General features: G+C 40.3%; 1 protein-coding gene across 11 annotated transcripts in view; it reads left to right on the top strand.

The window, feature by feature from the left end:
* The window catches only part of MYBPC1 (myosin binding protein C1), a 362797-nt gene that overhangs the window by 127197 nt on the left and 211069 nt on the right, over positions 1-24531 (top strand). For all 11 annotated transcript variants that reach the window (XM_069229024.1, XM_069229023.1, XM_069229030.1 and 8 more), the window contains 6 exons: positions 1330-1381; positions 5654-5710; positions 7694-7857; positions 8550-8682; positions 16876-17000; positions 21099-21204. In XM_069229024.1, the coding sequence (XP_069085125.1) occupies positions 1330-1381; positions 5654-5710; positions 7694-7857; positions 8550-8682; positions 16876-17000; positions 21099-21204 (637 nt within the window). The remainder of the gene's footprint in view (positions 1-1329; positions 1382-5653; positions 5711-7693; positions 7858-8549; positions 8683-16875; positions 17001-21098; positions 21205-24531) is intronic.

Below are 24531 nucleotides of genomic sequence, written 5' to 3'. Positions count from 1 at the left end.
TAAGCACCGAAATATGCACTGAAATGCGACACAGAGTATATGGTCAGTTTGACATCAGCATGCTGCTGTACAGCAGCCACTTGCAAACATTGACCAGCCGTTTGGATTGGGAATATGTGGAGAAAAGAACATGCCACCAAGACGAATTTGTTTCCAACTCAATTTTATTAAAAAAACAAGGTTCGTCGTAAGGGAGCAACTCCAACTCGACATCCTCCAGCAGCCGCCCCGCATCAACTGACGCCCACAACATTCTCCTTGCCTGACCATCCCATCCCCACATTCTACTGCCATTGTAGCTATCCAACATTCTGATCATCACAAAATAGTTATGGATGGGTAACAAGAAACGGCTCATCTCAGCTTTTTTTCACCGCACACACGTTCCTCATGATTTTACTCCTTGGCTGGGAGACATTCCATGGAAACATTTTGGGTGATTATTCAGTTCTTTCACCATTGGCTTCTTTCCCATTGCTTCAATAAGCAAGAAAGCAACACGAGCCCTAAACGTGGATGAACATAACCACAACTGCATGCAGTTTACTGGAATGAATTCAGCAAAGTAGTTTGATACACTCTACATTAAAAGTACATTTGTAAACAAGGAAAGAAATGACTTTGGCCAGAGTGTGTATTTTGAGTGAAATAATACACTAAGATATGTAATGAGTTGTCGAATATAAGTGATTGACTCACTGATTAAGTGGATGGTTATTTTTTATTATTGATTGGATCACTGAATGCTTAATTCTATATATTTGTTGAATGCTAGTTTGATCAATTGGGTGATTTATTAATGATTGACTGGTCGATTGCATGACTGACATACCCATCAACTGATTGGCTGGTAAATCTGTTGATGTATTGATTGATTGAGCATTTGTTTCTTTTCCTGATTGATTGGCTGATTTGTGCATTGACTGGTTGATAGTCAATCTCAGACTCGTTTTGCTACTTGAGTAAACCATTGATTAATCAATTAATTATGCCTGCAATTTATTGATGCATTTACTGATGTATACTTTAGCAATTTCGCTAGCAGAATAATTCATATACTGAATGATTGACAGTTCATCCAGTTGAGTTGCTAATTGATAGATTGATTAAAAAGTACATGACTTCAGAAACAGAATGATGTAAATTATACATAGATACGACTCCTACGTGTAAATATAAATTGCCACTGGCTGTAGTTCAAAGCCTCGTGGAGAAGCTACCTAGAATTATAAGCTTGTAATAAATTATGCAGACGTTCAGATTGTGATTTACCTGGTACTCAAAGACCAATGCAACATGTGTGTTTGACAATTTGATTTCCTTTTGTAGCAATCCCTGAACCAACACATTCTATCGACATCCGCTCTGCTTTCAAGAGAAGGTAAAATCAACAACATAGCTGTGTCCGTCTCATTTCAGATTCAGGAAACAGCCTCCAAAGCACACATGATACACTGATTGATGTATAGTCCACTTGCAGTCTGCGGGTGGCTCTGTGGAAAAAACACCGGTAAAATCCACCATAAGGCACCTCCACAATTCTGGGTAGCTATTGCAGAGTGGTGGATGAGCTTGCCAGCTTGACAAGTATTTGAGCCAATCATTATGTAGCTCTTATGAGGCTCATATTCTCTGTTTTAACCTTTGGAGTCCAATGAGATTTGTTTCCTAGTGTTTTTTTTGCTCAGTGTCTCCCTTGTAGATAAAGCAGCAAGAAGGTATTCAGTGAATGACATGTATTGCATTGTCTACATCAAATTTGATAGAAAGATCTTCAAACTTTTATAGTCTTTTTATATAACCCTGTTGTACTGTTGTAGGGTTTGACCTGCCTTAGTCTGTTTTTTCACATAGAGCAGGACTTTCTCGAGGGATTGGTAGCTGCAGTTGTGTTTTCCCTACGCTTGTTAGTGTGGTTTCCTTTATCTAAACAGTGGTGTGGCTGTTGTTCAGGCAGCTCCTAGGGTGGTGACTGCCTGATGAAGGCCGGAGCGGGGACGTCACATTTAGAGCTGCCCACATGCTAGTGGCATCAAAGGAGTTTGTAATCTTACTTTAATTGAAATTCAAATTAACCAAGTAATATTCAGCCAAATATAACAACATTGTTTAATGTGACGCCTTCTTAATGAAAACTGCAAAGTGAATATGAACATATGGAACTAGAAGGCATGTAGAATGAAAGGTTCATAAAAATAAAAATAAACATTTCTTAAAGTATTCCCATTATATCATTAAAAAAAACACCTAAAAAAAACAATGAAACAAAAAGGTGTTCTATATGCAAGGCAAAGAAGTTTCATCATACATCTTACTACAATCTCATAGAAGTCTTTGTCAATGAAGTATATTACACCTATCCGTGGTGATAATGCCTCCAGCACAGTGCCCATATTAAATAAGAATTTAAAAATGTTCTGAGTTGTGCCAAATGAGGACATATTTCCTAGTTCTGATGCTATCTAACTCAAAGGCCTTCCACCTCTATGTACTTTACAACTGTTTTGAAAACTGACTCATTTGGGTAAGGTGTTATCTAACCTGTGCTACCAGCATAGACCATAATTCAGATCACAGTGTATTGAGTATTCTGCACAAGGGCGTCCTTTACTGAGCTTGTATACCAGCTACGGTCACCTTTCTTGATATGTTAAGTTAAGGTGATCACTCAGTAGTCTATGTTGTAGAAGCCACATGTTATTAACCCTCAAATACAGAGTTTATAAACATTTGAGCTACTACGAAATGCAAAGTATCCACCATTGAATGGGTGACCAAAGTAAATCAAGTTAAAAAGAAAAACCAGAAAATCATGTATGCTGGTATAAAGACATGGGAGAGGTCCACTCCAAAATAGAGCAAACTTATTTAAGGGTTGGATGTGTTACAAAATGTACTACATGACCTAGCACAAGGCCAGTCTATGCCTTTCAAGAATAAGTTTCAACAAATGCTGAGTTCAAAAGAGGGCCTCCAGTGCTTACACACATCTCATTATTTATTGCAAAGCAGAGCAAAGCCAATCTGGTTCAAGTGATTTCACTGAAACATAAGAAGAAATAACCATAACCAGAGTTGTATTTTTGCATTTTGTTACTATTTCCCAGACTTTAGAACCTCTACCCTTATATTGATTTGTAGTACTTGTACTGACAACAGCGGCATCTCTGCAACTTATAAAGACTGCTTCATGTACTTTATACGTTAGGGAAGCTTACCCCAAAATATTTATTTTCTTCAAATGGTAACCATTGAAGAGAGGGCTGGCATGATCATCATAGCAGCAGCCGTTGCTGATAGGTTCAGTCACACAATAAAGCACTTGGATAGAAAGTAAGTCAATGAAGAAATCAAGTTAGAAATAAACATGCTTTGGTTTTGAATTTACTTGGTGTTCTTGATGTCACGCTAGGTCTAGCGTGGAACCCAATCATTTGTGATCAGAGGCAGGAATTGGATAAACCTTATGTCTTGCAACTTTGGATATCTAGAGATTTTCCTGTTTAGGCATCTGTCCTTCAGTCGCTAAAAGGCAGCTTTATAGTATGACTAGACACTGGTCATTCTGAGATACTACTGCAGGTCATCAGTGTATAGGCATGTAGTAGATCTTTTATGCTCAAATAAGTTCACTAGCAGCTCGTGTGCATATCAAAAGGTACTGGAGACAACAACAGCCAGCACAGACAAGGGATCTGAGGATATGGCATTAGATTGTGTTCTCTTAGTTAAAACAATGAACCCACTCCTGCAATGTCCTGCTAATTCCATTTCTATTGAATAGAATTTCCAGCAGACTCCAGAATTAAAACCTAAACAGAATGCACAAGTAGATGCCACAGTATTGTTAATAAAGTTATAAAACTGTAAAGGACAATATATGGTATACAATTCCCCAATGCACAAAATCTCAGGTCAACAAGGATTTCCATGACTAAATGTATGTATGATATATGACAGCAAGACAGCCTTGATACAGGCACAATAAGATAACTTGCAATTTACTCACGGCATACACCTGGACACATTTGCACAGCTCCCAAAGACCCCTGGGACATTCCCACCAAAGATATCCCTAGTGCCATCCAGCACCTTACCAACTTTATGTTTCATTATATTTCGGTAAAAAAGATCTTGAATATCAAGAAGGCTAACCAAAAATACTCCTTAGGGTTACCCAGCAAAGCAAATAATCCAACAACCAGAAACATTTCTAAAACACTCTAGCAAACTTCCTAAGATCTGATTTTATACATTTTAGTAGTCCTTATAAGTTAATGTTCCTTTCTTTCTTCAAACCACATCCATATGCTTTCCCAGAAATACGAGTAATGCAGAGCAATTGATCTGGAGAAGTGAATTGCTTGGAATGTTGGTGGAGTGCAGAGACTGATAGAGCAGTGTGTTGTCTTGGAAGTACATTAGTGTAGGGGTCGCAGTTTAATAGTATCAGCCCTTAACATGGTTGTGTACAGCTGAGGGGTGGGAATGTTGTGCTGGTTGGTACTGTAATTCTTGGCAGTGGCAGTGTGATGATCAGAAATGGTAATGAGGTTTTGGGGTGGTATTACTGAAAGGTGGTCAGTGCAGTGGTAACAGGTAATATTGGAAAACTGGCAGGCTGTAGTAGCCTTTGTGAAGTGGTAGAACACTGGTTGGGTAGTGGTATGGATGATGTAGTGAAGGGATGGTTCTGATTGGTTCCAATGTGATGCCATGGATAGTAGTAGTTCCTTTCCAGTGTATCAGCAGTGTGGTGGTCAGGCACATGGACTAACCCCAGAATGACAGCCATATTGCTTTCAGTTCGGCACCCTGGTTTGGTGTACATGTTTGCTGGATGCATACTCAGGGAACCATTAAATCCTAACTGTTTAATGAGGGCCAAGGAGCTAAACATCTCGGTACCAGCACAATACCGACTCGACAGCAGACAATGGGTCATCAAGATTACGTACGTTACTACACGCAGGATGAATGAATCCTTTATTGTTATTGTCATCTTGCAAACGTATATATTTCACATTTTTAGAATATTTTGAAATATCTATACTTGCGAAACTCCTTGCCGTTCTGATTTTTATAACGTCTACGATTTTTAAAAATGTTACTGATGTTAATTTCAAACAGAAAACGAAACGTACGTTGTCTATTCTTTACTCTGTTATAGTTTACATGATGGGTAAGAACTGAAAGTCCAATACAGTTCCATCCTTTGAGAAATCTTTCTTTTTAATGGCACGCAGACCAGCAAAAAACGTTTGTTTCTTCTGGCACAGATGTGTTAAGGCGAAACCTAAACTCACTCTTGCAGAAACAAATGCATTTTGCCCTGGTTGGCTTCCTTGCATTTGTGTTTAAAAAAAAAAAATGCAACACAAATGTCGGCAAGTTTTTGTTGCGAAATGTGCAAAAACTTGCCACGCTATCCCATCACACAGAGCAACACAAGCCATTGCGATCACTGATCACAAGCAAATGGATGCACTAAAACGTCTTGTGGCAGAAATAAAATGCAAGTTTGTGTTGCTAAGGTATTATTACCTATGTTTATCGTTTATGCATTGTGTGCCTTTAGAGTATGGAAACAGTGATGACCCTATCTCTCTGTATTGAAAAAAGATTTGGTCTGTTTTCTTTTTATTAACAACAGTGGTGAAGGACAAGATGACGCAGGGGAGCTTGACTTTAGTGGTCTGCTTAAACGTAGGTGAGAAAAACACGCAAGACGCAAAGGTGGGGATTGGAAAAGGAGAATCACCTTGAAATCAACCAGGTTCCCAACAAATAGTACCTCCAGCCATATACCAATCACCTTGTTTTATTATTCATCTATTTACTTCTGTGAGTGATTTTTTAACAATTTGGGCAAAAGGCTAACATTAAGTTCACCCATCCAAGTACCGAAACATTACCGGAAGCTGGTGTGGCTTTGTAATGTTTAAATCTGTTGCTTAACAGGTCCCTCCAACCACCGGCCTAAAAGTAAGACCTGCCATTAAGGGTAATGCCCTATTAAACCCAGTGCCACATGGTACTTCTAATTAAGTCTAACTATTGGAGAGTGACAAGTACTGAAGTTTTACATACATCAAAAAATATTGAAGATCATGGCCCTGGTGTAATGGCTAATTGAAAGGGTTTAGAAACTGGTGTGGTGGTGTGTTGTTTTGCAGTGTTCATTGCATGTGTTCATTTTCACTGTGCATAATTGCATGAAAAATTTAGATCTGTAACCAAAATATTCCACTTGAGTTCGCAAGTTTGCACCACTTCCAGGGACTGACTATGCCTCTAGAGGTAACTAAAATATTCCTCTTCATGGAACAACAATGTGGCCCTGCAGGGGACCAAAAGGCTCCTCTTCTGGGTTTAGCAAGTTGCTTCTAGAGGAGGCAAAATTATGCTTCTCTGGAAGTAGAATAAGCTTGGCAGAGGGCTACTTTTTACTCTGTCCGTGTCAGTGACAATAAACTTGAAAAAGTCATTTTTAGTCTTTACCACGGTGAAAGTGAGCTATTTTTAATCTAGTTAGCATTGAGAAAGTATGTACGCGAATCTGTGGTAAAAATGTAAAAAATGAGACAAGCGTGGTCTCCTGCGCTTGTGTTGTTTAAAGCCTCCGGGCCAGGTCCCAGGAGCATGCTATAGTAAAGGGGGGTGCATTGGACCCCCCTTCTAGGGCATATTTATGCCCCAGGGACCACCGCCTCCCTGGGACTTAATTCGCTATGAATGCAAGGGGGAGGCATGCAGCCTCTTAAGGCTCCCCCCGTGGTCCCTAACCATTTTGACTATTTGCCCTGGGTGCACCCAGATGACAAGACCAGGCCTCAGGGGATGGGGTCCCCTGGGTCAAGATCGGATCAGAGAGAGGGGCCTCACGCCCCCTATCTCCCCCAAAAATAAAATATTTAGGTCTGGCCCTGGAGCATCACGTTCCCGAGGCCGAAATTGGCTGGGAGATGGGGGCCAAGCGGGCCAACTGCCACCACACACTGCCGAAGGCCCTGCCCAGCAGTAGTTGGATTAATGTATAGTAATTAAAATTACCTCTGTGTTTTTTTAAGTGAATATATATCTATCTCCATCTCTCCCTCTCTCTCTCTCTCTCTCTATATATATATATATATATATATATATATATATATATATATATATATATATAGCGAGCTGTATTATGGTTTACATGTTAGCAAGTTTTTTACACATTTTAATATATTTCAATAGGATTTATTAGGAAAATTTCTTATCAATATTATTGGTAATGAGATCCTCATGATGACCAATAAATTGATATTTACTAAACCATGTCTTTATGTCTTTTAACACATTTGTGACTGATTTATTTTAATGGTGTGCCCCTTCTATACTACTAGACAGTCCTGGCCTGCTGTTCAAATGAAAACATATTTGTAAATGTACCCAATTTGATTAAGGATTGACATCTAACACCTTTGTCCCAAAAGATTTTCAGCAGCATTCTTATGCATGAGAAATTGGAAATGTTTCTTACATAACATCAAAACAAAATGCATAACTGCAATTAGTCAGTAATGCTAATACTCTGATAACAATTGTTGGGATTTGCCCAATATAACATTTGTGGTTAATTTTCTGAGACGGCCTCTAGTCTGCCACCATGAATGATATTAGTCTCTTGAAATTAATACTATTTGTTTCACCCCGTCAGAGAAATTAAGCCTGAAGAAGGTCCTGAGATAGATGTTTGGGAACTTCTAAAGAATGCTCACCCAGCTGAATATGAGAAAATTGCATTCCAGTACGGCATCACCGACCTCAGGGGCATGCTTAAACGACTGAAGCGTATGAAAAGAGAAGAAAAGAAGAGTGAAGGTACAATACTCACAGTCAATATTATGTGCATTAACCGGATGGGATCTAATGTTTCTCTGGATGTTAAGTGGAATTAAACAATGAGGTCCTTGGTTCATTGTAATTTAATATACATAACAAAATATAAAACATTAAAATAACGGTAGACCTGTAGGTCCCTGGGTCAATCAAGCTATATTTAATTCTTGTCGTGCAAGTGGTCAAGTTAGATATTGCATCAGTGTGGTAGAACCCACTGCTAAAGCCAAGGCTTAAAGCATAACAGGAACAAATAGATTAATGGAATTTGAAGAGACAGGATGTAAGAGCAGAGGGTGTATAGAAACATTTAGGGACACCTGAGGACCTCACATTACGGCATTCCAACACTAAAATGGCATAATCATTCTGCTGTGAGAAACTGGTAGAGAGAAACGAGAATGTATGGGGCAAGTGCCAGAAAGGGAAAGTGGTGTATAGATTGCCAAAACAAGAGTAGTGGGTGTGCATATAACACAGGGGAATTTGTTCTTAGCTTAAAGGTAACATTTATAAACATTTTATAATCAGTATGACACAAGCATTGCAAATACTGCTTTAGATTCATTTAGTTTTATGTTGTAACTTTACTATACAGGTTTGTAGGTAAAAATCAATCTGAAAGAAATACAAAAAAGAGTACGAAATTTATTTTCATGTCATTCTTCCCAAAGCATTCTCAAAGAAACTAGACCCTGCATATCAGGTTGATAAAGGAGGTCGAGCGAGGTTTGTGGTTGAGTTGGCTGATCCAACCATTGAGCTGAAGTGGTATAAAAATGGACAAGAAATACGACCCAGCCCAAAGTAAGTGATATGAGTGGTTCAAACACACTCCATATATGCTCTTTAATCTCGTTAACATTTGATTGATTCTACATAAATTGTTCTATGCCTGATATTATTTTATAATGTATTGTTCTGTGATTGAGTTCATACATCTCAGCCTATTTGTTGGAAAAGTGTCAAAAGGGTCATGGACTAAGGCCAACTCACACCCATAAATTTTCTTTGCGAAACTAAGCTCGAATTTTAGAGACATTAGTGAAGGGGAACGCTCTCTATGAGAAAGTGAAGGTGTACAATACTGAGGATGGGTTGATAGCTTTGATCTTATTTTATAATACATTAATTGTTATGCTATGGTACCATATGGTATGTCCATTATAAGGCACCATATATGCTACTAAAAGACCACTAATAGCAATAATTTGTTAAAAGTGTGTGCACTCCCAAATGGACCAACACTTCAAGGCAGCAAGTCTTCTGGTGTTGTTTAAAGGAACATCCTACATTTAGCTGTTTTTAATGAAGGTGAAGGAGATCCGTGGCTGGGGATTATCAGAAACAATTCCTTTTAATCAAAAAGCCAAAGTAGGCAGAATTGAGTTGTATAGTTTTGTGGGGTATCAAAAATCCATGTTCGGTGTGTCTCATCAGAAGTGTTGTCACATATCACATGTATCTTTACTGTAACTGTACCAACTGCAAATTTCGCAGGTGTGAGCGGGTAACAAAATCAGAACTTTGTCTTCTGTGTGCAACAATGTAGTTTCATGTGGTGGATTAGCGCATGATGATGTTACTTGCTCATCCAGTTTTCATATATGCTTCCTTTGATCATGAACTATAATTCTTTTTAGATCTCCAACTCCTCCTCAAACAGAGGAAATATTTCGAGAATGTTTGGTCAGTCAGTCTGCTGGCAACAATCTTGCACATTGTCCACATTCTCCTAAAAATAGAGCAGGGTATAGAGATGTACTGCAATGCCACGCTGTCTGCAGACAGGGATGAAACATCTCTACCTAAATTGTGGTCATCACACTGGCATGTCTGACAGCATTTATAAAAGCATTAACAGTTTTGTCAGAGGTAGGGATGTCTGAAGCAGATTTCTCAGGGGCTCCAGTCCCTGGCTGACAGCTGCAGGGTTATAGCTACATCTGTTCTGTGTTCTTGTCTTCCTTTCTTTTGCGCAGTCCTCACTAAAGATGCTGCCCTTTTTGTTCAGATATGTGTTTTCCCAAATGTACACATAATCATATGGATTATGTGGTGAACAAGGAATGCCCTGTCCATGCCTTATGCCCATCTTCACACCTTGTGGACATTTGCAAACCTTGCTGGATCTACTGCTATTGCCTTCAATATAATTCCTATGCTTTCCGCCTAGTGATTCTGTGCAGAAATACCTATGTGCCTTACTGCTCATCTCGCAAATAGGCGCACATTGGCTGTGCAATCATATCCAGGAGTGATTGTACAGACATGAAACAGTGCATAAAGCAATATACGCACATACACCTCATGTTTGGGTGAGAAAATTAAGGTGTCAAATTCTCGATCAGTGCCTCTAGTCAGCTAACCCATTTCTACTGTAAGTGGTGAGAACACAAACTGCCACTTATCTAAAGCGACCTGAGGAAAGACAGTGGAACTCCCTGTTCTTAACTTTATGTAGTGAACTGGCTTACTGAAATTCAGCAATCTTTAAAAGGTTGTTTTTTACTAGATAGTCTTCCTATAAACTCATGCTTTCTAATTTTAGTCTTCTTAGCTCTTGTCAGCTATATATGTCTTTACAGTGCCAAGAAGCTTCCTAATTTTGCAACACACAGATACACTAATGTAACATAAGTTGAGTAAGCACTGCTACTGCTAAAATAGCTTGTTTTTTATTAACTTAATTTAAGATGATCAATATTTAATACTTAGAAATATTATGTACTTTTAACTATGATTTACTTTTACACTTTAAAAATAGTTCATTTAATATATGGATGGATGATTTTCAGCTTTTTGGATTACTGAATGATTTTTAATAAAAATAAAGGGTAAATGGTTTTTAGTGGCGTAGTATTTTGGGGTGTTAAGGAGGTTTCAAGGGGCAGGGAAGGGTAGTATTCAGGGATAGTAGTTTTTTTTTAGGGTTAAGGAATGGTAGTGTTTATGAGTTTTCAGGATTCATGGATGAGTACAGTCTAGAGCAGTGATACTCAAAGTACGGCCCGGGGGCCGCATGCGGCCCTCCTGACATTTACATGCGGCCCCCAGGTCAAGAGCAGCACTGTGCTGCTGTTTATTCGACTTGACATCAGCACTAAAAAATGGTTAAATAAAAGGGCAAGTATTTAATTGGAGGCTAATTGAAAAACACCTTCATTATTTAAGACATCGTTCAGCAAAAATATAAAAGTATGTTCTGTTTGAAATTAAAAAAGTGCATTTCATTAACCTGCAGAACCGTTTCACCTTAGTACACACAATTATATCACTGCATTGAGAAGTATTTTTAGAGTGATAGTTTTCAAACATAAATTTGGAAACTTTCATCCACCTGTCCCCCACATCCTGACAACAATGTGAACTGTGAACTAAGAGGCAAGCCAGTTGTTGTGTGAACTCTTTGGGAGGGCTGGGTTTCTATTATACATGAACAACATATTTTATTAAATCAGACACAGAAGGTAATATGCAGCATACATCCTGAAATCGTATTTCAAGGTTCTTATATGTAATGATGAAGAAAAAGGAAAAAAGGAGGTAAAGTGAAGTCAAACATTTGCCTAGGATCACACAATTTGGTTAAGTGGAGAAGCCGGGATTTATACCCAAGTTTCTGGTTTCACACTGCGCAATTCAGACACTAGATGTATACGCTTCACTTACCCTACAACCTCTTTAACACTACCCCTCCCCACCCCCAGCCCTCCGACTGCGGCCCTCGGTCTCATCACAGACCAAACAGTGCGACCCCTGGGAAAATGTTTGTGAGTACCCGTGGTCTAGAGGTACTAAGTATACTTACAGTTTAGGGATTGATAGAATTTAGAGGTAGTAAGCGTTTTTACGGTTCAAGGATTGGTAGTGTTTAGGAGAATTACACATTTTTACTGTTCAGGAATGGCTAGTGTAAAATTACATCTTATGAAATAAAATATATAAAAATAGTAAAATAATGAAATTATATTTTTAAGAATTTTTGTATTGTAATATAAAAAATAGTAAATTACATTTCTAAAAAAAAAATATATATATATATATATATATGTTGTAAATCGTTACTTTGCTGTCATTAAAAATTAGATATTATAAATATATATGTATATATATATATACATATATATATATATACATATATATACACACACACATATATATAATATATTCTTTGTAAGTAACGATTTACAACATAAATTTGACAGTTGGTTAGTCAGTTTCCCCTGTTGTGTGGGACTATTTGCTGATTTTTATATCATCTACATTTTCTTAAATAATTACAAATAAATAATGATTCAGTTATGTTGAATAAGTTAACCTAATTCCTGCCCAACCATCTCTTGCCTGATCAGACTTTCGATTAAACATTTTCAATGTGCAGAAATTCCACTTCCCAACTAGAAAGGTACCTTATTTTTATTGCCTCCACTGTATTTAGAAGTATTCAGTATCCCTATAAATGTATTTGGTCCTCTAAAACGTGCAAGCATCAACATGGAACAGCATTGGCAGAGCCAATAGGTGTGGTGTTAGCTGTTAGCTTTTTGGCTTTATCAATAAACAGTGTCTGAAAAGGGACCGAACCTGATAAAAGCAGCACAATTACAACAATGATGCAAAAGATAGAGCTGTCAACCCCCCTAGTTCCCTCGGTGAGTAGTTTAAGCAATCCAGAAATTTACTTTCAAGTCTAGCACTTTTAGTCCTAGTTTTATAATGGGTTAAAGAGTCCTAGAAATCCCTGACAAGATTACATAATCCTGTAAAAACAATATAACACAGTCTAAGGAGCAAAGCAATTAATGTAGCAAAACCATTATATAACACATTCTATGCAGCCAAATTTTGGAGGACGTATTTGGGGTACCATTAAATCATTCTAGCCCAAGGTGGCGAGGGTGTATATATTCTAAGCAGACACAGGAGACTATGATTTCCAGCATACACTCACAATGTTCACCATAAATTTCAGGTTCCCTTTCTCCTCCATCCGATGATTGCGAATGTCATGATACAGTGAGCAACAATGGAGTTAGGGTTTTTTTCCATTATGACACTTGCATGGACCAAGCCACCAGGAAAAACCTCTGCACACATCTCAAGTGGGCGAGGATGATGGAATGAGGTTGTTCAAAATATGTCAGATTCAGGCCAAAATATAAAGAATACAAAGATGAAAAACAACTCATTGAGTTCTATAAAACTGCTGGGGTTTCCAAGGTCATCTTTCCATGGTAGTTTCCAACAAAGTCTGAAGGTGACCTGCACTGAGGACTATGGGTAGGGATATCAAAAGTGTTGCAATCAGTTGAGGTGTGCAGTCATAGATAGCCAACCAGTTGTTGCACTATGATTTCTCTGAACTCTTTCTGAGGCTTATTGATGTTACTGGTACTCATTCAGTAGTACAAGATGAGCCAAGTGGCGAAGAAACATGCAGGTTTGCAAAATTGATGGATAATAACGTCTTGTGGAGGGGTAAGTAACAAACTTGAAAATGGAGAGGAATGGGAATGTGCATCAAGACACAGCAAATGGATCAGAAATAGTGAGTGGGGTAATTTACATTGTTAGACTTTTCATCCTTGGCGTGGTCTCCCTTAACATTTTGCCTCTGTTCCCCAGGTTGTTGATGTGTGCTGGACTCTGATGTTGCTGTTTTTGTTACTCTGGGCACTTTACCACTGCTAACCAGTGCTAAAGTGCAAGTGCTCCTTTACAAAATATGTATGTGATTGGTTTATCCGTGATTGGCATACTTGATTTACTAGTAAGTCCCTAGTAAAGTGCACTAGAGGTGCCAGTGCCTGTAAAGCATATGCTACTAGTGGACCTGCAGCACTGGTTGTGCCACCCACACAAGTAGCTCTATATTCATGTCTCAGATCTACCACTGCAGTGTCTGTGTGTGCAGTTTTTACTGTAAATTCGACTTGGCAAGTGTACCCACTTGACAGGCCTAAACCTTCCCTTTTCTTACATGTCAGACACCCCTAAGGTAGGCCCTAGGTAGCCCCAAGGGCAGGGTACAGTGGGGTTAAGGTAGGACATATAGTAATGTGTTTTATATGTCCTGACAGTGAAATATTGCTAAATTTGTTTTTCACTGTTGCAAGTCCTGTCCCGCTCATAGGTTAACATGAGGGCTACCTTTAAAATCTGATTAAAGTGTAGATTCCCTTTGGGAGCGGATGGACATATGGAGTTTGGGGTCTCTGAGCTCACAATTTAAAAATACATCTTTTAGTAAAGTCGATTTTAAGATTGTGTGTTTGAAAATGCCACTTTTAGAAAGTGGGCATTTTCTTGCTTATACCATTTCTGTGACTGCCTTTTTGTGGATTCCCTGTCTGGGTCAGTTTGACAGTTAGGCTGGTTGTACCTCACACTAGACAGTGACACAAAGGGAGCTGGGGTGTAGTATGCATTTCCTGATGAGCATCTGTGCTAGGACGGAGGGGAGGAGTGGTCACTTGCACCTGAAAGGACTGTGCCTGCCCTCATACAATGCAGTCTCCAACCCCCTGGTGAGTGTCTGGAGCCTGGCCTGGGCATGGCAGGATTTCACATTCAAAAGAGACTTTACTTTAAAGTAGGCCTACTTCAAATGAGAAATTGGGTATAAGAAGGGCACCCAAAACCACAGACTTTAGAACACTTCTGGAAACCAAGAGGAACCTCTGCCTGGAGAAGAGCTGAAGAGCTGAGGAAGAAGAGCTGCCCTTCCTGTGACTATGCTTTGTGGAGCTACCCTGCAGTTGCTGCTTCTGCCAGAGTAAGAGGGCAAAGATTGGACTTTGTATGCCTTCCAGCTTGTGAAGATCTCCAAGAGCTTGATTTAGTGCTTGCCTCCTGTTGTTTGAAGTCTCAGGGACAGCAAAGACTTCTCTCTGCCAGCACCTGGAGTCTCTGGAGAGACTCCTACTCTGCCCTGTGGTGTCCATCCAGTTCCTGGGACCCTGAAAGGAGAAGCTGGCAGCCTACGAGGAAGAAATCCACGCACAGAACGCCGTGCTGGGAAAAGATCAACGCGACTCCGATCTGCGGCTGAAAAAACAATGAGCCACTGGCTTCGCTGCTGAAAATCGACGCTCGCCTGCAACGCGACTAAAGAATCGATGCACGGAGCTGGAGAAACGATGCGCAGCATCACTGACGGAGGTTGGGAGATCGCAACCCGCGCTGCGTGGTTTTCGGATCATCATGTGGCTGGATTTCCGATGCAAACACCGCTGGGCATGTAAAAACAATGCAAGGCCTGCTGGGACCTGATAGTGCTGACTGGATCGACGCATCGCTCTCCTGCAGAGAGAGGAAAGGACACGCCCGACCCGACAAAAGGAGAAACAACGCAAGGTCTCACTCATGAGTGAAATCGATGCATCGCAAGCCCTTTTTGATGCACACTCGCCCGTGCTGGATTATTTTTGATGCACCCAAGGTACATTTTCACGCTAACAGTGTTAGTGTGTGTTTAAAACTACATGAAGACTCTTTTTTGCTTTTTAATTGATAACTTGACTTGTGTATTGTGGATTTTTGTCGTTTTGGACTTGTTTTGTTTAGATAAATATTTCCTATTTTTGTAAAACTGTGTTGTGTCATTTTGTAGTGATTTCATTAAGTTACAGTGTGTGTTGATACAAATACTTTACACCTAGCACTCTGAAGTTAAGCCTACTGCTCGTGCCAAGCTACCAAGGGGGTAAGCAGGGGTTAGCTGAGGGTGATTCCCTTTTACCCTGACTAGAGTGAGGATCTTTGCTTGGACAGAGGGTAACCTGACTGCCAACCAAAGACCCCATTTCTAACACACATGCTCAGAAAATGATAGTTCACTGTCTGAAATAGGCTAATGGCTCAAACACTTGGAATCAAGGGGTTGTTCCCAGGCTTAGAAATGGGAGGGCTGCTCACAGGTTCAGTAGCTCCCACGCTGAGAAGTAGCTTACTTTCAGGGTCAGAAATGGGTATATACCAATTATGGGGGACAAGGGCCATATCCTGATGAGTTCAAGCACCAGTTTTATTTGCATATGATGTGCTTAAAGCTCAAACATTTAACTCAGAATTTCTCCAAGCTAATGCATGATCTTTAGAAAGTGCAAGTCTGAAACAGATGTTTTAACTTTAGACACCTTGCACAGAAAAAATAAGCGCTCTTCTAATTAGGATAGGGCCCCAGCAGTTTAAATATTCAAATTCAGAAACAGAGTAACAGACCGAACATTTTAGGAATGCCTTGTGGCCAGCTCCAGCTAACTGGTAATGGGGGTGTGGGAATCGTAACAGGCCATGCACAAAGATTTAGGTCCTAATTCAGAGTTTGGCAGCCAGAGAACTTGATCGCAAATGCGACGGAGTAGTCTGCCCTCCCGTTCCCCAGGCTGCCCCCTCATTTTGATTCAGGCATACCTGTAGTATTGCATCAATGCACCTCCTGTAGGCTTCATGAACAGAATACTTCCTCCGACAACCTGACAAAGTAAGGCTGTCAAAGGAAGGGTATTACATTGTCCACCCTATTTAAAGTGGACAGTGTAATGCCTGTTTTTTCCTGTCGGACTTTGCCAGGAAAAACCTGATAGTAAGGGACAGGAAATAAACACAAAATGATCTCACACCCTGGGAGAAAACTCCCAGGGTGCAGGGGTCCTTATTTTTTGTTTTTTCAAAAACAAACTCCCACTTTGGGTGCATGTCAGATTATTGCCATCTGATACAACCATAGCAATGACAATGCTATCCTGATACCATGCCAAAAAGGAACCCTAAAGTAGGATTCTGAGTTCTGGCCTGCCCCCTGCTCAACAGCACTCTTCATCTATGACTTGCTGATGATGACATGTCAGTGGAATAGTGCGCAGACAGCCCCACCACCAGCCAAAGGCCCCAAAATGTATCCAAGCACACCTTGTCTAAACTATATCACTGTGTGGAGGACCAAAGACTACAGTATTGTACTAACTCTAAAATCTTCTCTTTTGATGTGGACAGGTACATCTTTGAACACAAAGGAAACCAAAGAATCTTATTCATCAATAACTGCACTCTGGCAGATGATGCTGCATACCAGGTGAAGGCGGGTGATGAACAATGCTCCACAGAGCTTTTTGTGAGAGGTATGATACCATCCCTGCTGTCAAAGCAGAACCATTCAAATCTAACACCCTGTCTTTCAGGAAAACATGGTATTGATGCATGTCTTGGTGATGAGGTTGTCAGTCCACATCCTCCTCAGATCTCTATCACTTCTATTGGAGAATCTGCAACACCATAGCAAGTCCTTCATCTGCCTTTGGTGTTATCATCCAGTGATGATGGCTCTTGCTAGCCCTAGCGTCCTGGAGTGTCCTTGAGCAGATGAGGCACCACAATAATGCTGCTGAGCAATGTCAGTCTATCTTTGGTACGCTCAGGAATTCTAACCATTTATTTAAATAATTATTTACCATTTCAGTGAGGAGGTGGTACATAGATCTGAAGATTCAGGAAAAAAATCTGGAAGGATGTCATTTATTTTTGGCTCTCAATATAGCCATGATATGCCACCTTATGGTCATGTCAAGGTGCCTGAGTACATGTTTTTTGCATGATAGTCTTTGTGTTTATAAGACTACCTGTTTTACATACATCGCATCTTTAGAAGGGCTTCTCGTGTAGGTTCAAATGTTAGAGTTGCGAGGTAGATCTTCAGTGGGGGCATGATGTACTAAGGTCACTTTCACAGTGGGAGGCAGCTAAAGTCTAGTTCATCCTTTTTTGATCAAAGTACTACTTGTCATTGTTATAGGGAAACTCTTGATTGTAATCCTGGTTTCAATATAACACAAGAGCAGTTTCCATAATATTCCTCTTAATTAGCTGTGGAAATTAATTTGAGTCGGTGTTGTGACTGAAATGTATGGTTTTCAAGGTGTGGAAGGGATAGTTTGCTCAGCTTCATCAATGAAGGAGTCAATCAGTCAATACACTTTATTGTATGATTGCTTAAAATCATTACAAACAATACAAAACGAAAAAGGATAAATACATCAAGATAAATTTAAAAAAATGACCATAAAGATGACCATAGAATAGAATAGTATCCAGTGTGCCACTAAGTCAATAAAACTATGGGGAATACACTTAACAAGACCCACAAATAAAAAACACTATGCAACGTGCAGGCCTGCTGCGTTAAACTAGTCACTATCTATATATGCTAGGCATTCGAAATGCCAAGTCACACTAAATTAAAAAATGACATGTGCAAATACCATACAATATTTGCAATTGCTAGCCTTAAAAGTGCTGCAGGAGACTGGTGGCTCGCTAGGTTTGCAAAGCGTTGGCAATATAGGCTCTTCTAATGAAGGAGTCGAAGTGATCTCCTGCTCGAGGTAATGGCTGGGGTCACATCCTCTGCCATTCCCTCTTAGCTAAATGCTTATATGAGCAATTTGGTTTCAGAACATTTCTGATGAGTATGTGGGTAAGGTCTGCTCTCATATTCGGATTTACTGCATTCCATACATTGGTGCGTGTTCTTTGAGGAGGCTTTGTAATGCTCTTGGCAAATACATTTTCGTTGGTGCACTATCAGAGCAGTTCCTTTTTGGAAAGTACTTTGTGGAAGTTTCTGCTGGTAGTCAGGGTCTATGCTCAAGAATACCTATGCTCCCATCGGGTATACACAGGGTGCTGAAGACTGAATTTGATTGTTATTCCACGAGAAGTCAGTGAAAACTGTTGGAGTGGACCTTTCCAAGGTCAAACCCAGCGATACGGCGTAATTTGCACATATTTTTTGGAGGAAGAATGCAGATGTATTACATTTTAGTAGTCCAAAAAAGCACTTACCAGCGCAAGTGGCATGGGCCCAGAAACCTTATACTACTGTGCACTTCTGTGCACCATACATACTTGTGGATAGATTCTTCTTTTCGATTAAGTCAGTTTGGGATGAATACGAAATTCATTCCATACAATTTATGATGAACAGGAAAATTATCATGGTCTTCAGATATTTATCATTAAGCAGCTGGCTAAGTTGTACTTTCCCTCCTTATGGCAGTGCTCATGGACTAGGTGGGTCGGTCCTTCTGGTGGGAAAGTCCATGAAGTCACGTCTCTTGACTTTAGCAGGACAACTTAAGGAAAGGTGGGAGGTCTATACAGTGTAACAAATTTCCCAAAAATATTGGGAAAAGCAATGTCTCAACACAGACAGGATATCTATAAACAGGGGGCTAAAACATACTTTTCTGAGTATTTCACCAGAGCTAAAACTATAGAAGCTTCATAAATTTGATCTATACCGATTGCCTGATTGGCCTACATGAAGGTATCCAAGGATGATTACGCTCCTATGCGATGGTTCTGGCAACAGTGGAACTGAAGAGGTAGCAAGAGGAGGGGATTGGGGAAATAGGATGTGACAGAGGAAGATTGAAATACGAGGATGCAACTCCTACCTCTGTGAATATTTACACCCTGATGCGATCGAAATTGTGTATAATATTTTTTTGTATTCCACTATATTATGATCATGTGGTAGTGACCTAATTTGCCAGCTTTTTAAATGGAAGCTCTTTGCTGCAGCATCAAAATTACACCAACATGTTTTTGTTTTTGTGTCAGCATCGGGTATTCTTAGCGTTTTGTGCCACAAAAATAGTATGTATTTTTCTTCAGTGATGCAGATGTTTTCGATGTTGGAACCTTTCATACACAGGAGGTTTTTCTTGATCTAAAAATAATCGCTTTAGTTGTTCAGTTCCTTCGCTGAGTGCTGCCTGAGTACATCTGGAATTCAAGATGGTGTTGTTCTGAAATGAGTGATAGTGATCACATGTACATGTTGAGCAACCGTCAAAACGGAGGTTCCCTCTGGCATGTCATAATGCACCTTGTGCTTGTGTGGTTCACAAACTCATGCCCATTTGTTGGCTGTGTTCTGGGGAAAACATTCTATGTATTAAATAGATGTTCTCAAATGTTTCATCAGCTCTTCCTGGCTTTTGCTGAGGATTTCGTCAACTAGTGTGGAATGAGCTGCCCAGGCAAAGCAATGCTACGCAGTTGTTTTCCTCTTGAGAACCTAGTTAAAGGGCCAATGCCTTCAACTCTGTAAATCAAGACAACTAAAACACCTCAATCACAACTAACAGGATCACTTACAAAAAAGGTGGAACTAGTGGGTGAAATGTCACTGCCAAGGCAAAAGAAATGAAACGCGGTGATTAAAGGTAATATCTACAGTATGGCACCAATGGATAGACTAACAATGAGCCCAAGTACCCTGTCAGTTAAAGACTGATACATGAACACAAATAAACTGAATGAGTCTAAGATTAATCAACCCAAAGAAGCGATATGGTAATGTGAGGGCACATTGTTTGTGTTATATAAAAACCCAAAACCTAAGAGCCTTCAAGTATGACAAGTCCCCACAGAAAAGTCCAACCCAGTGCTTATCCCAAGCATAACTATTTCATGTCTGACAGCACATTTGAATAATAACCCAAAATGAGAGTGCCCTTTATATCTCACCCAAAAGGGATTAACTTTTTATAAGCCACCTAACTGGCAATACTACCTGCCCAAAGGTTCGCACCTTTGAAAAATCACCAAAATGAGAATAATTGTAATATACCAACCAAAAAAGAATGCCCTTTCTATCCCAGCCAAAAGTGAATACCTATTATGAACCGTGCAAATCAGAATGCTTTTATTCTCTCTCAAAGTTTTATGTATTTTTTAACCCACCCAACAAGAATCTCTTTAATATGTCACCCACAGGCGCTCCGTGTGAATATCTTGTATAATAAGAAATGAATGTGCATAATTTTCAACCCGCTTCTAAGGCAAAATACCTTTTACAAGCCTCAGAAACAGAAATTGAAATACCTTTAAGATTGTAATGGGCTTTTACAATCTTTCCACAGCGTGCTTCATTCTAGATAGCGCATTTGCCAGTTTAAATAGATTTTTTTTAGGAATAATGCGTTTTTGTTTTCATTGTTTACTGAGGTGTGCAGGTCAGACCCTAAAACTAGAAGCGGAAAATAAACGTCTTGGGCTTTTGAGAGGCTTGCATTCACTTGTGACCAAGGAAACACCTTTAAAAATTGAACCATTCGTTCACATCTGAACTATACTTTGAACAAGCATTGAGCATTTTAGTAACAGTTAGGTGTCTGCACTGTAGCTTTAAATTCATGTATATTTTATTGTAGAGCCCCCAGTCTTGGTGACGAAAGAGCTGGAGAACGTCAGTTCCTACTGTGGCGACAGGGTGGAGATGGAGTGTGAAGTGTCAGAAGAAGATGCCAATGTGAAATGGTAAAGAGCTACTAACAGAGCTTTGCCACTGCTGAGTAATACCTTTAGGCCAAAGATGATCCCACATGTGCCAGTCGGAATACTTGACAGCACACACAAACCTTGGATCATGGATATAAATACAAGCATTGATGAAAACAGTTGACTCTGTATATGTAATGGACACAACGACACACAACATCCATACGCACATTCACATAAATCACATACATGTGCACACATACAGATATGTCAGCACATCTATAGACATCCGTACATATCCAGGCAACACACATACAGACAGCAACTGACTAAAAGGTGTACATGTGCATGACCTTTGAGTTTGATGAAAGGCACCTTATTACCGCGACTCCTTCAATACGTTGGATTAAATGGTTTATATTTTCTGAAATGCAAAACTATTCTTCTGATTGGCGTCCCCTTTAATAATAGAGTCAGTAAATCCACAGCATTCTCTTTTCTTTCTCCATACACCGACTAGTACCGCAATGAAGTTGTCACGTATGTGTGTTGCCAGTGCGTTTTATTGAGTCTCAGGTATTCCGTTTGTAAAGAAAGCTGTGTGAACTGCTTGTTAAAAGAGTTTACTTTCCTGCATTGAAGGAAAAAGAATAAGGACCACAACGTAAGGCGCATTGTGGTTAGGATTACCAAGTAAAACAGTGAAGTCAGTCTTAACCTGGTACTGGATGGGGCAATGCACCAGGAATTATTGTAAGATTTCAAAGGAATCGATCCCGAAGGTCCCATTGATTCATTCCAAACAAAATAGTGTACGCACCATCCATTGATTTAAAAAAGCTGCAGTTTTGACGTATGGACTTCTTGCACACAAATGTACTTTCACACAATGGTTGATGGCTTCTTAAATTTGCTGTACTACAAACATTATTATCTTATTTTCAGAGTGATGTACCACTGCTTTAATATTGAAATCAAGCAACAGCTATCTAAGGTTGCAGACTAAAGAAAACGAATGACTTACACCTACATCAGGAAGTTGTAATACTAGAGTTCGGAAGGAGCCAGGCACTGGGCCTCATAGAATACGCCCCCATTCAGTGTTCTAGCAAAATAGTTTTCTACTGTCTCCTCAATCAGCTACAATGTACTCTTATCCTGATGACATGTTAGCAGTCAATATTCTGAAGTCAATCTATGCCAGTATATGTGTGCTGGATATTGTGCCGCACAAGCCCTCATTCACCATAAGTGATGTGTTTCTTTTCCCGTCTTGAAGTTCTGGTAGATTCCTCGAAAATTGAATCATTTCTGAGAAGATACAAACACATTGGTTAGCAGAGAGCTGACCCCAGAGGAAGAGCAATCCTTTACCAGCCCGCACCACAGAGCACTAAAGTGTTACGGTGCTTAGGAAGGAGAAGTGTTCTAGTGGTAAATGTTCTGCCTTTCAAACCAGGAGCAGATCATTCTAATTCCTGCTTCCCCACCAGACAAAATGTGGATGTTCCCCTGTTTCAATTATCTTTAAAAAACAAGCTGGGAACACCTGGAAACAAAATCAACACCAGTATGAAACACTATTCATGAGAAGTCCGTGCACTTTTTTAGGCAGCCTGGAAGGACTGAGCAGTAATTTAGGCCCTCATTACGACCCTGGAGGTCGGTGTTAAAGCCGCATTAATACCGCCAACAGGCCAGCGGTAAAAAAAATAGGATTTTGACCCTGGTGGTAACCGCCATCAAAGACCGCCACTTTAACAGACTGACCGCCAGGGTGATATCGGACGCTGGGCCAGAGACTTCGGTCTCCAGCCCGGTGGCCGTCACAATCCCACCCTCGGGATTACGACCGGGCCTACCGCCATGGTTTTCGTGCCAAACTTACCACCACGAAAACCATGCCGGTAGGCACTATCAGTGCCAGGGAATCCCATCCCTGGCACTGATAAGGGTCTCCCCTACCCCCTCTCTTATTCCCCCTCCCCAGAGTCCTCCCCCTCCCTCCCTCTACACATGCACTCAAGCATACCCACCAAGGCCCACGCATGCACACATACATACCCACACACCGCAACACACACAACATACCTTGTCGCACACTTGCATTCACAACACACAACATACACTCACATTCAGTCATTCACGCACGCATTCAACGCGACTCACACCCGCATGCACCCATTCCAAAACATACACACACACACCCCCCACATACACACAACACCCCCCACCTGTCTCTCCTGTTGGAGAACCCGACTTACCTGCTTGCAGGGGGTCCTCCCTCTAGAGACGGTCCGCGGCGCTGCTGTCAGCAGCAGCATCCGCCAGCAAAACACCGCCAGGCGGTATCATTGCTCATGATAGGGTCGGTGGTGTTTTGCAGGTGTGGCGGTGCTGCTGTCAGCAGCCCGCCTTACCGCCGTCCACCGCAATGACCGTCGGCAGTATTCTGCCAGCATTCTGGCAGAATACCGTCGGTGGTCATAATATGCCTAGACCTCTGGTGGCCACGGCAGCGGTATGTTGGCGGGCGTCGCCATGGCGGTAGGCGGCAGTTACCGCCAAAGTTATAATGAGGGCCTTAGTTTGGAGTTTCACTCTTTAGCTGTCTCCACTTGCACTCAGTCAAAAGCTAAGATAATCTAGAAGACTGAGACTTTTGAGCTTCATCTTTGCATGTCTTCAACTTTCATAATTCTTGTATGTCCTGCAGTGCATGCACTTTCTGCAGGACTTAGATATTGATGTACAGTGATAAAGTAATGAGTCGGCATAGAGACAGGTAAACATGATATTTATTCAAAGCATTTCAGGCACAAATGCAACAAGTAGAAATTAAATCTGTTGCCGTACAGAAGTACTACTAACTCTTTAGATCACCTCTTACTTATTCCTAGTATTTTTCCTTCTGTCGAGCCAAATGAATCCCATTTTTTTAACTTACAAAGTATTTCAATAAATGGACAAAACATTTCAAACATTGGGAAATAATATTTAGATAACAAAGGAAACGATCCTCACATACAGTGATTTCATGTGAGCTTCACAGCTCGCAATGTAATGGGCCAGTTAAAAAAAGAATACAGGCAGGTTTCTTACAAAAGCAGTAGGGCGTTTTGAAATGTGATTCACCACTGCGTAATCCAGAAGTGGTAGGTTATACATATTTTGATGTCAGAAAATGAAATATATGCTCATAGCTTCAGTGTCGAAATGTGAAGCTGCCCATCCAAAATGGAAGTCTTTCTGCAGTCATGAGCCTTTCTAAATTGAAGACAACATACATTTCAGAAAGTGTAATCCCCGTGACCTCTGTAGTCATGAAGGACGCTTAGTGAAAAAAGTTTGGTACACATGTGGAAA

This window comes from Pleurodeles waltl, chromosome 4_1 (genome assembly GCF_031143425.1).
Source record: "Pleurodeles waltl isolate 20211129_DDA chromosome 4_1, aPleWal1.hap1.20221129, whole genome shotgun sequence".
NCBI classification, from domain to species: domain Eukaryota; kingdom Metazoa; phylum Chordata; class Amphibia; order Caudata; family Salamandridae; genus Pleurodeles; species Pleurodeles waltl.
Note: the sequence above shows the minus strand (reverse complement) of the source record. Positions and strands in the feature narration are given on the sequence as shown.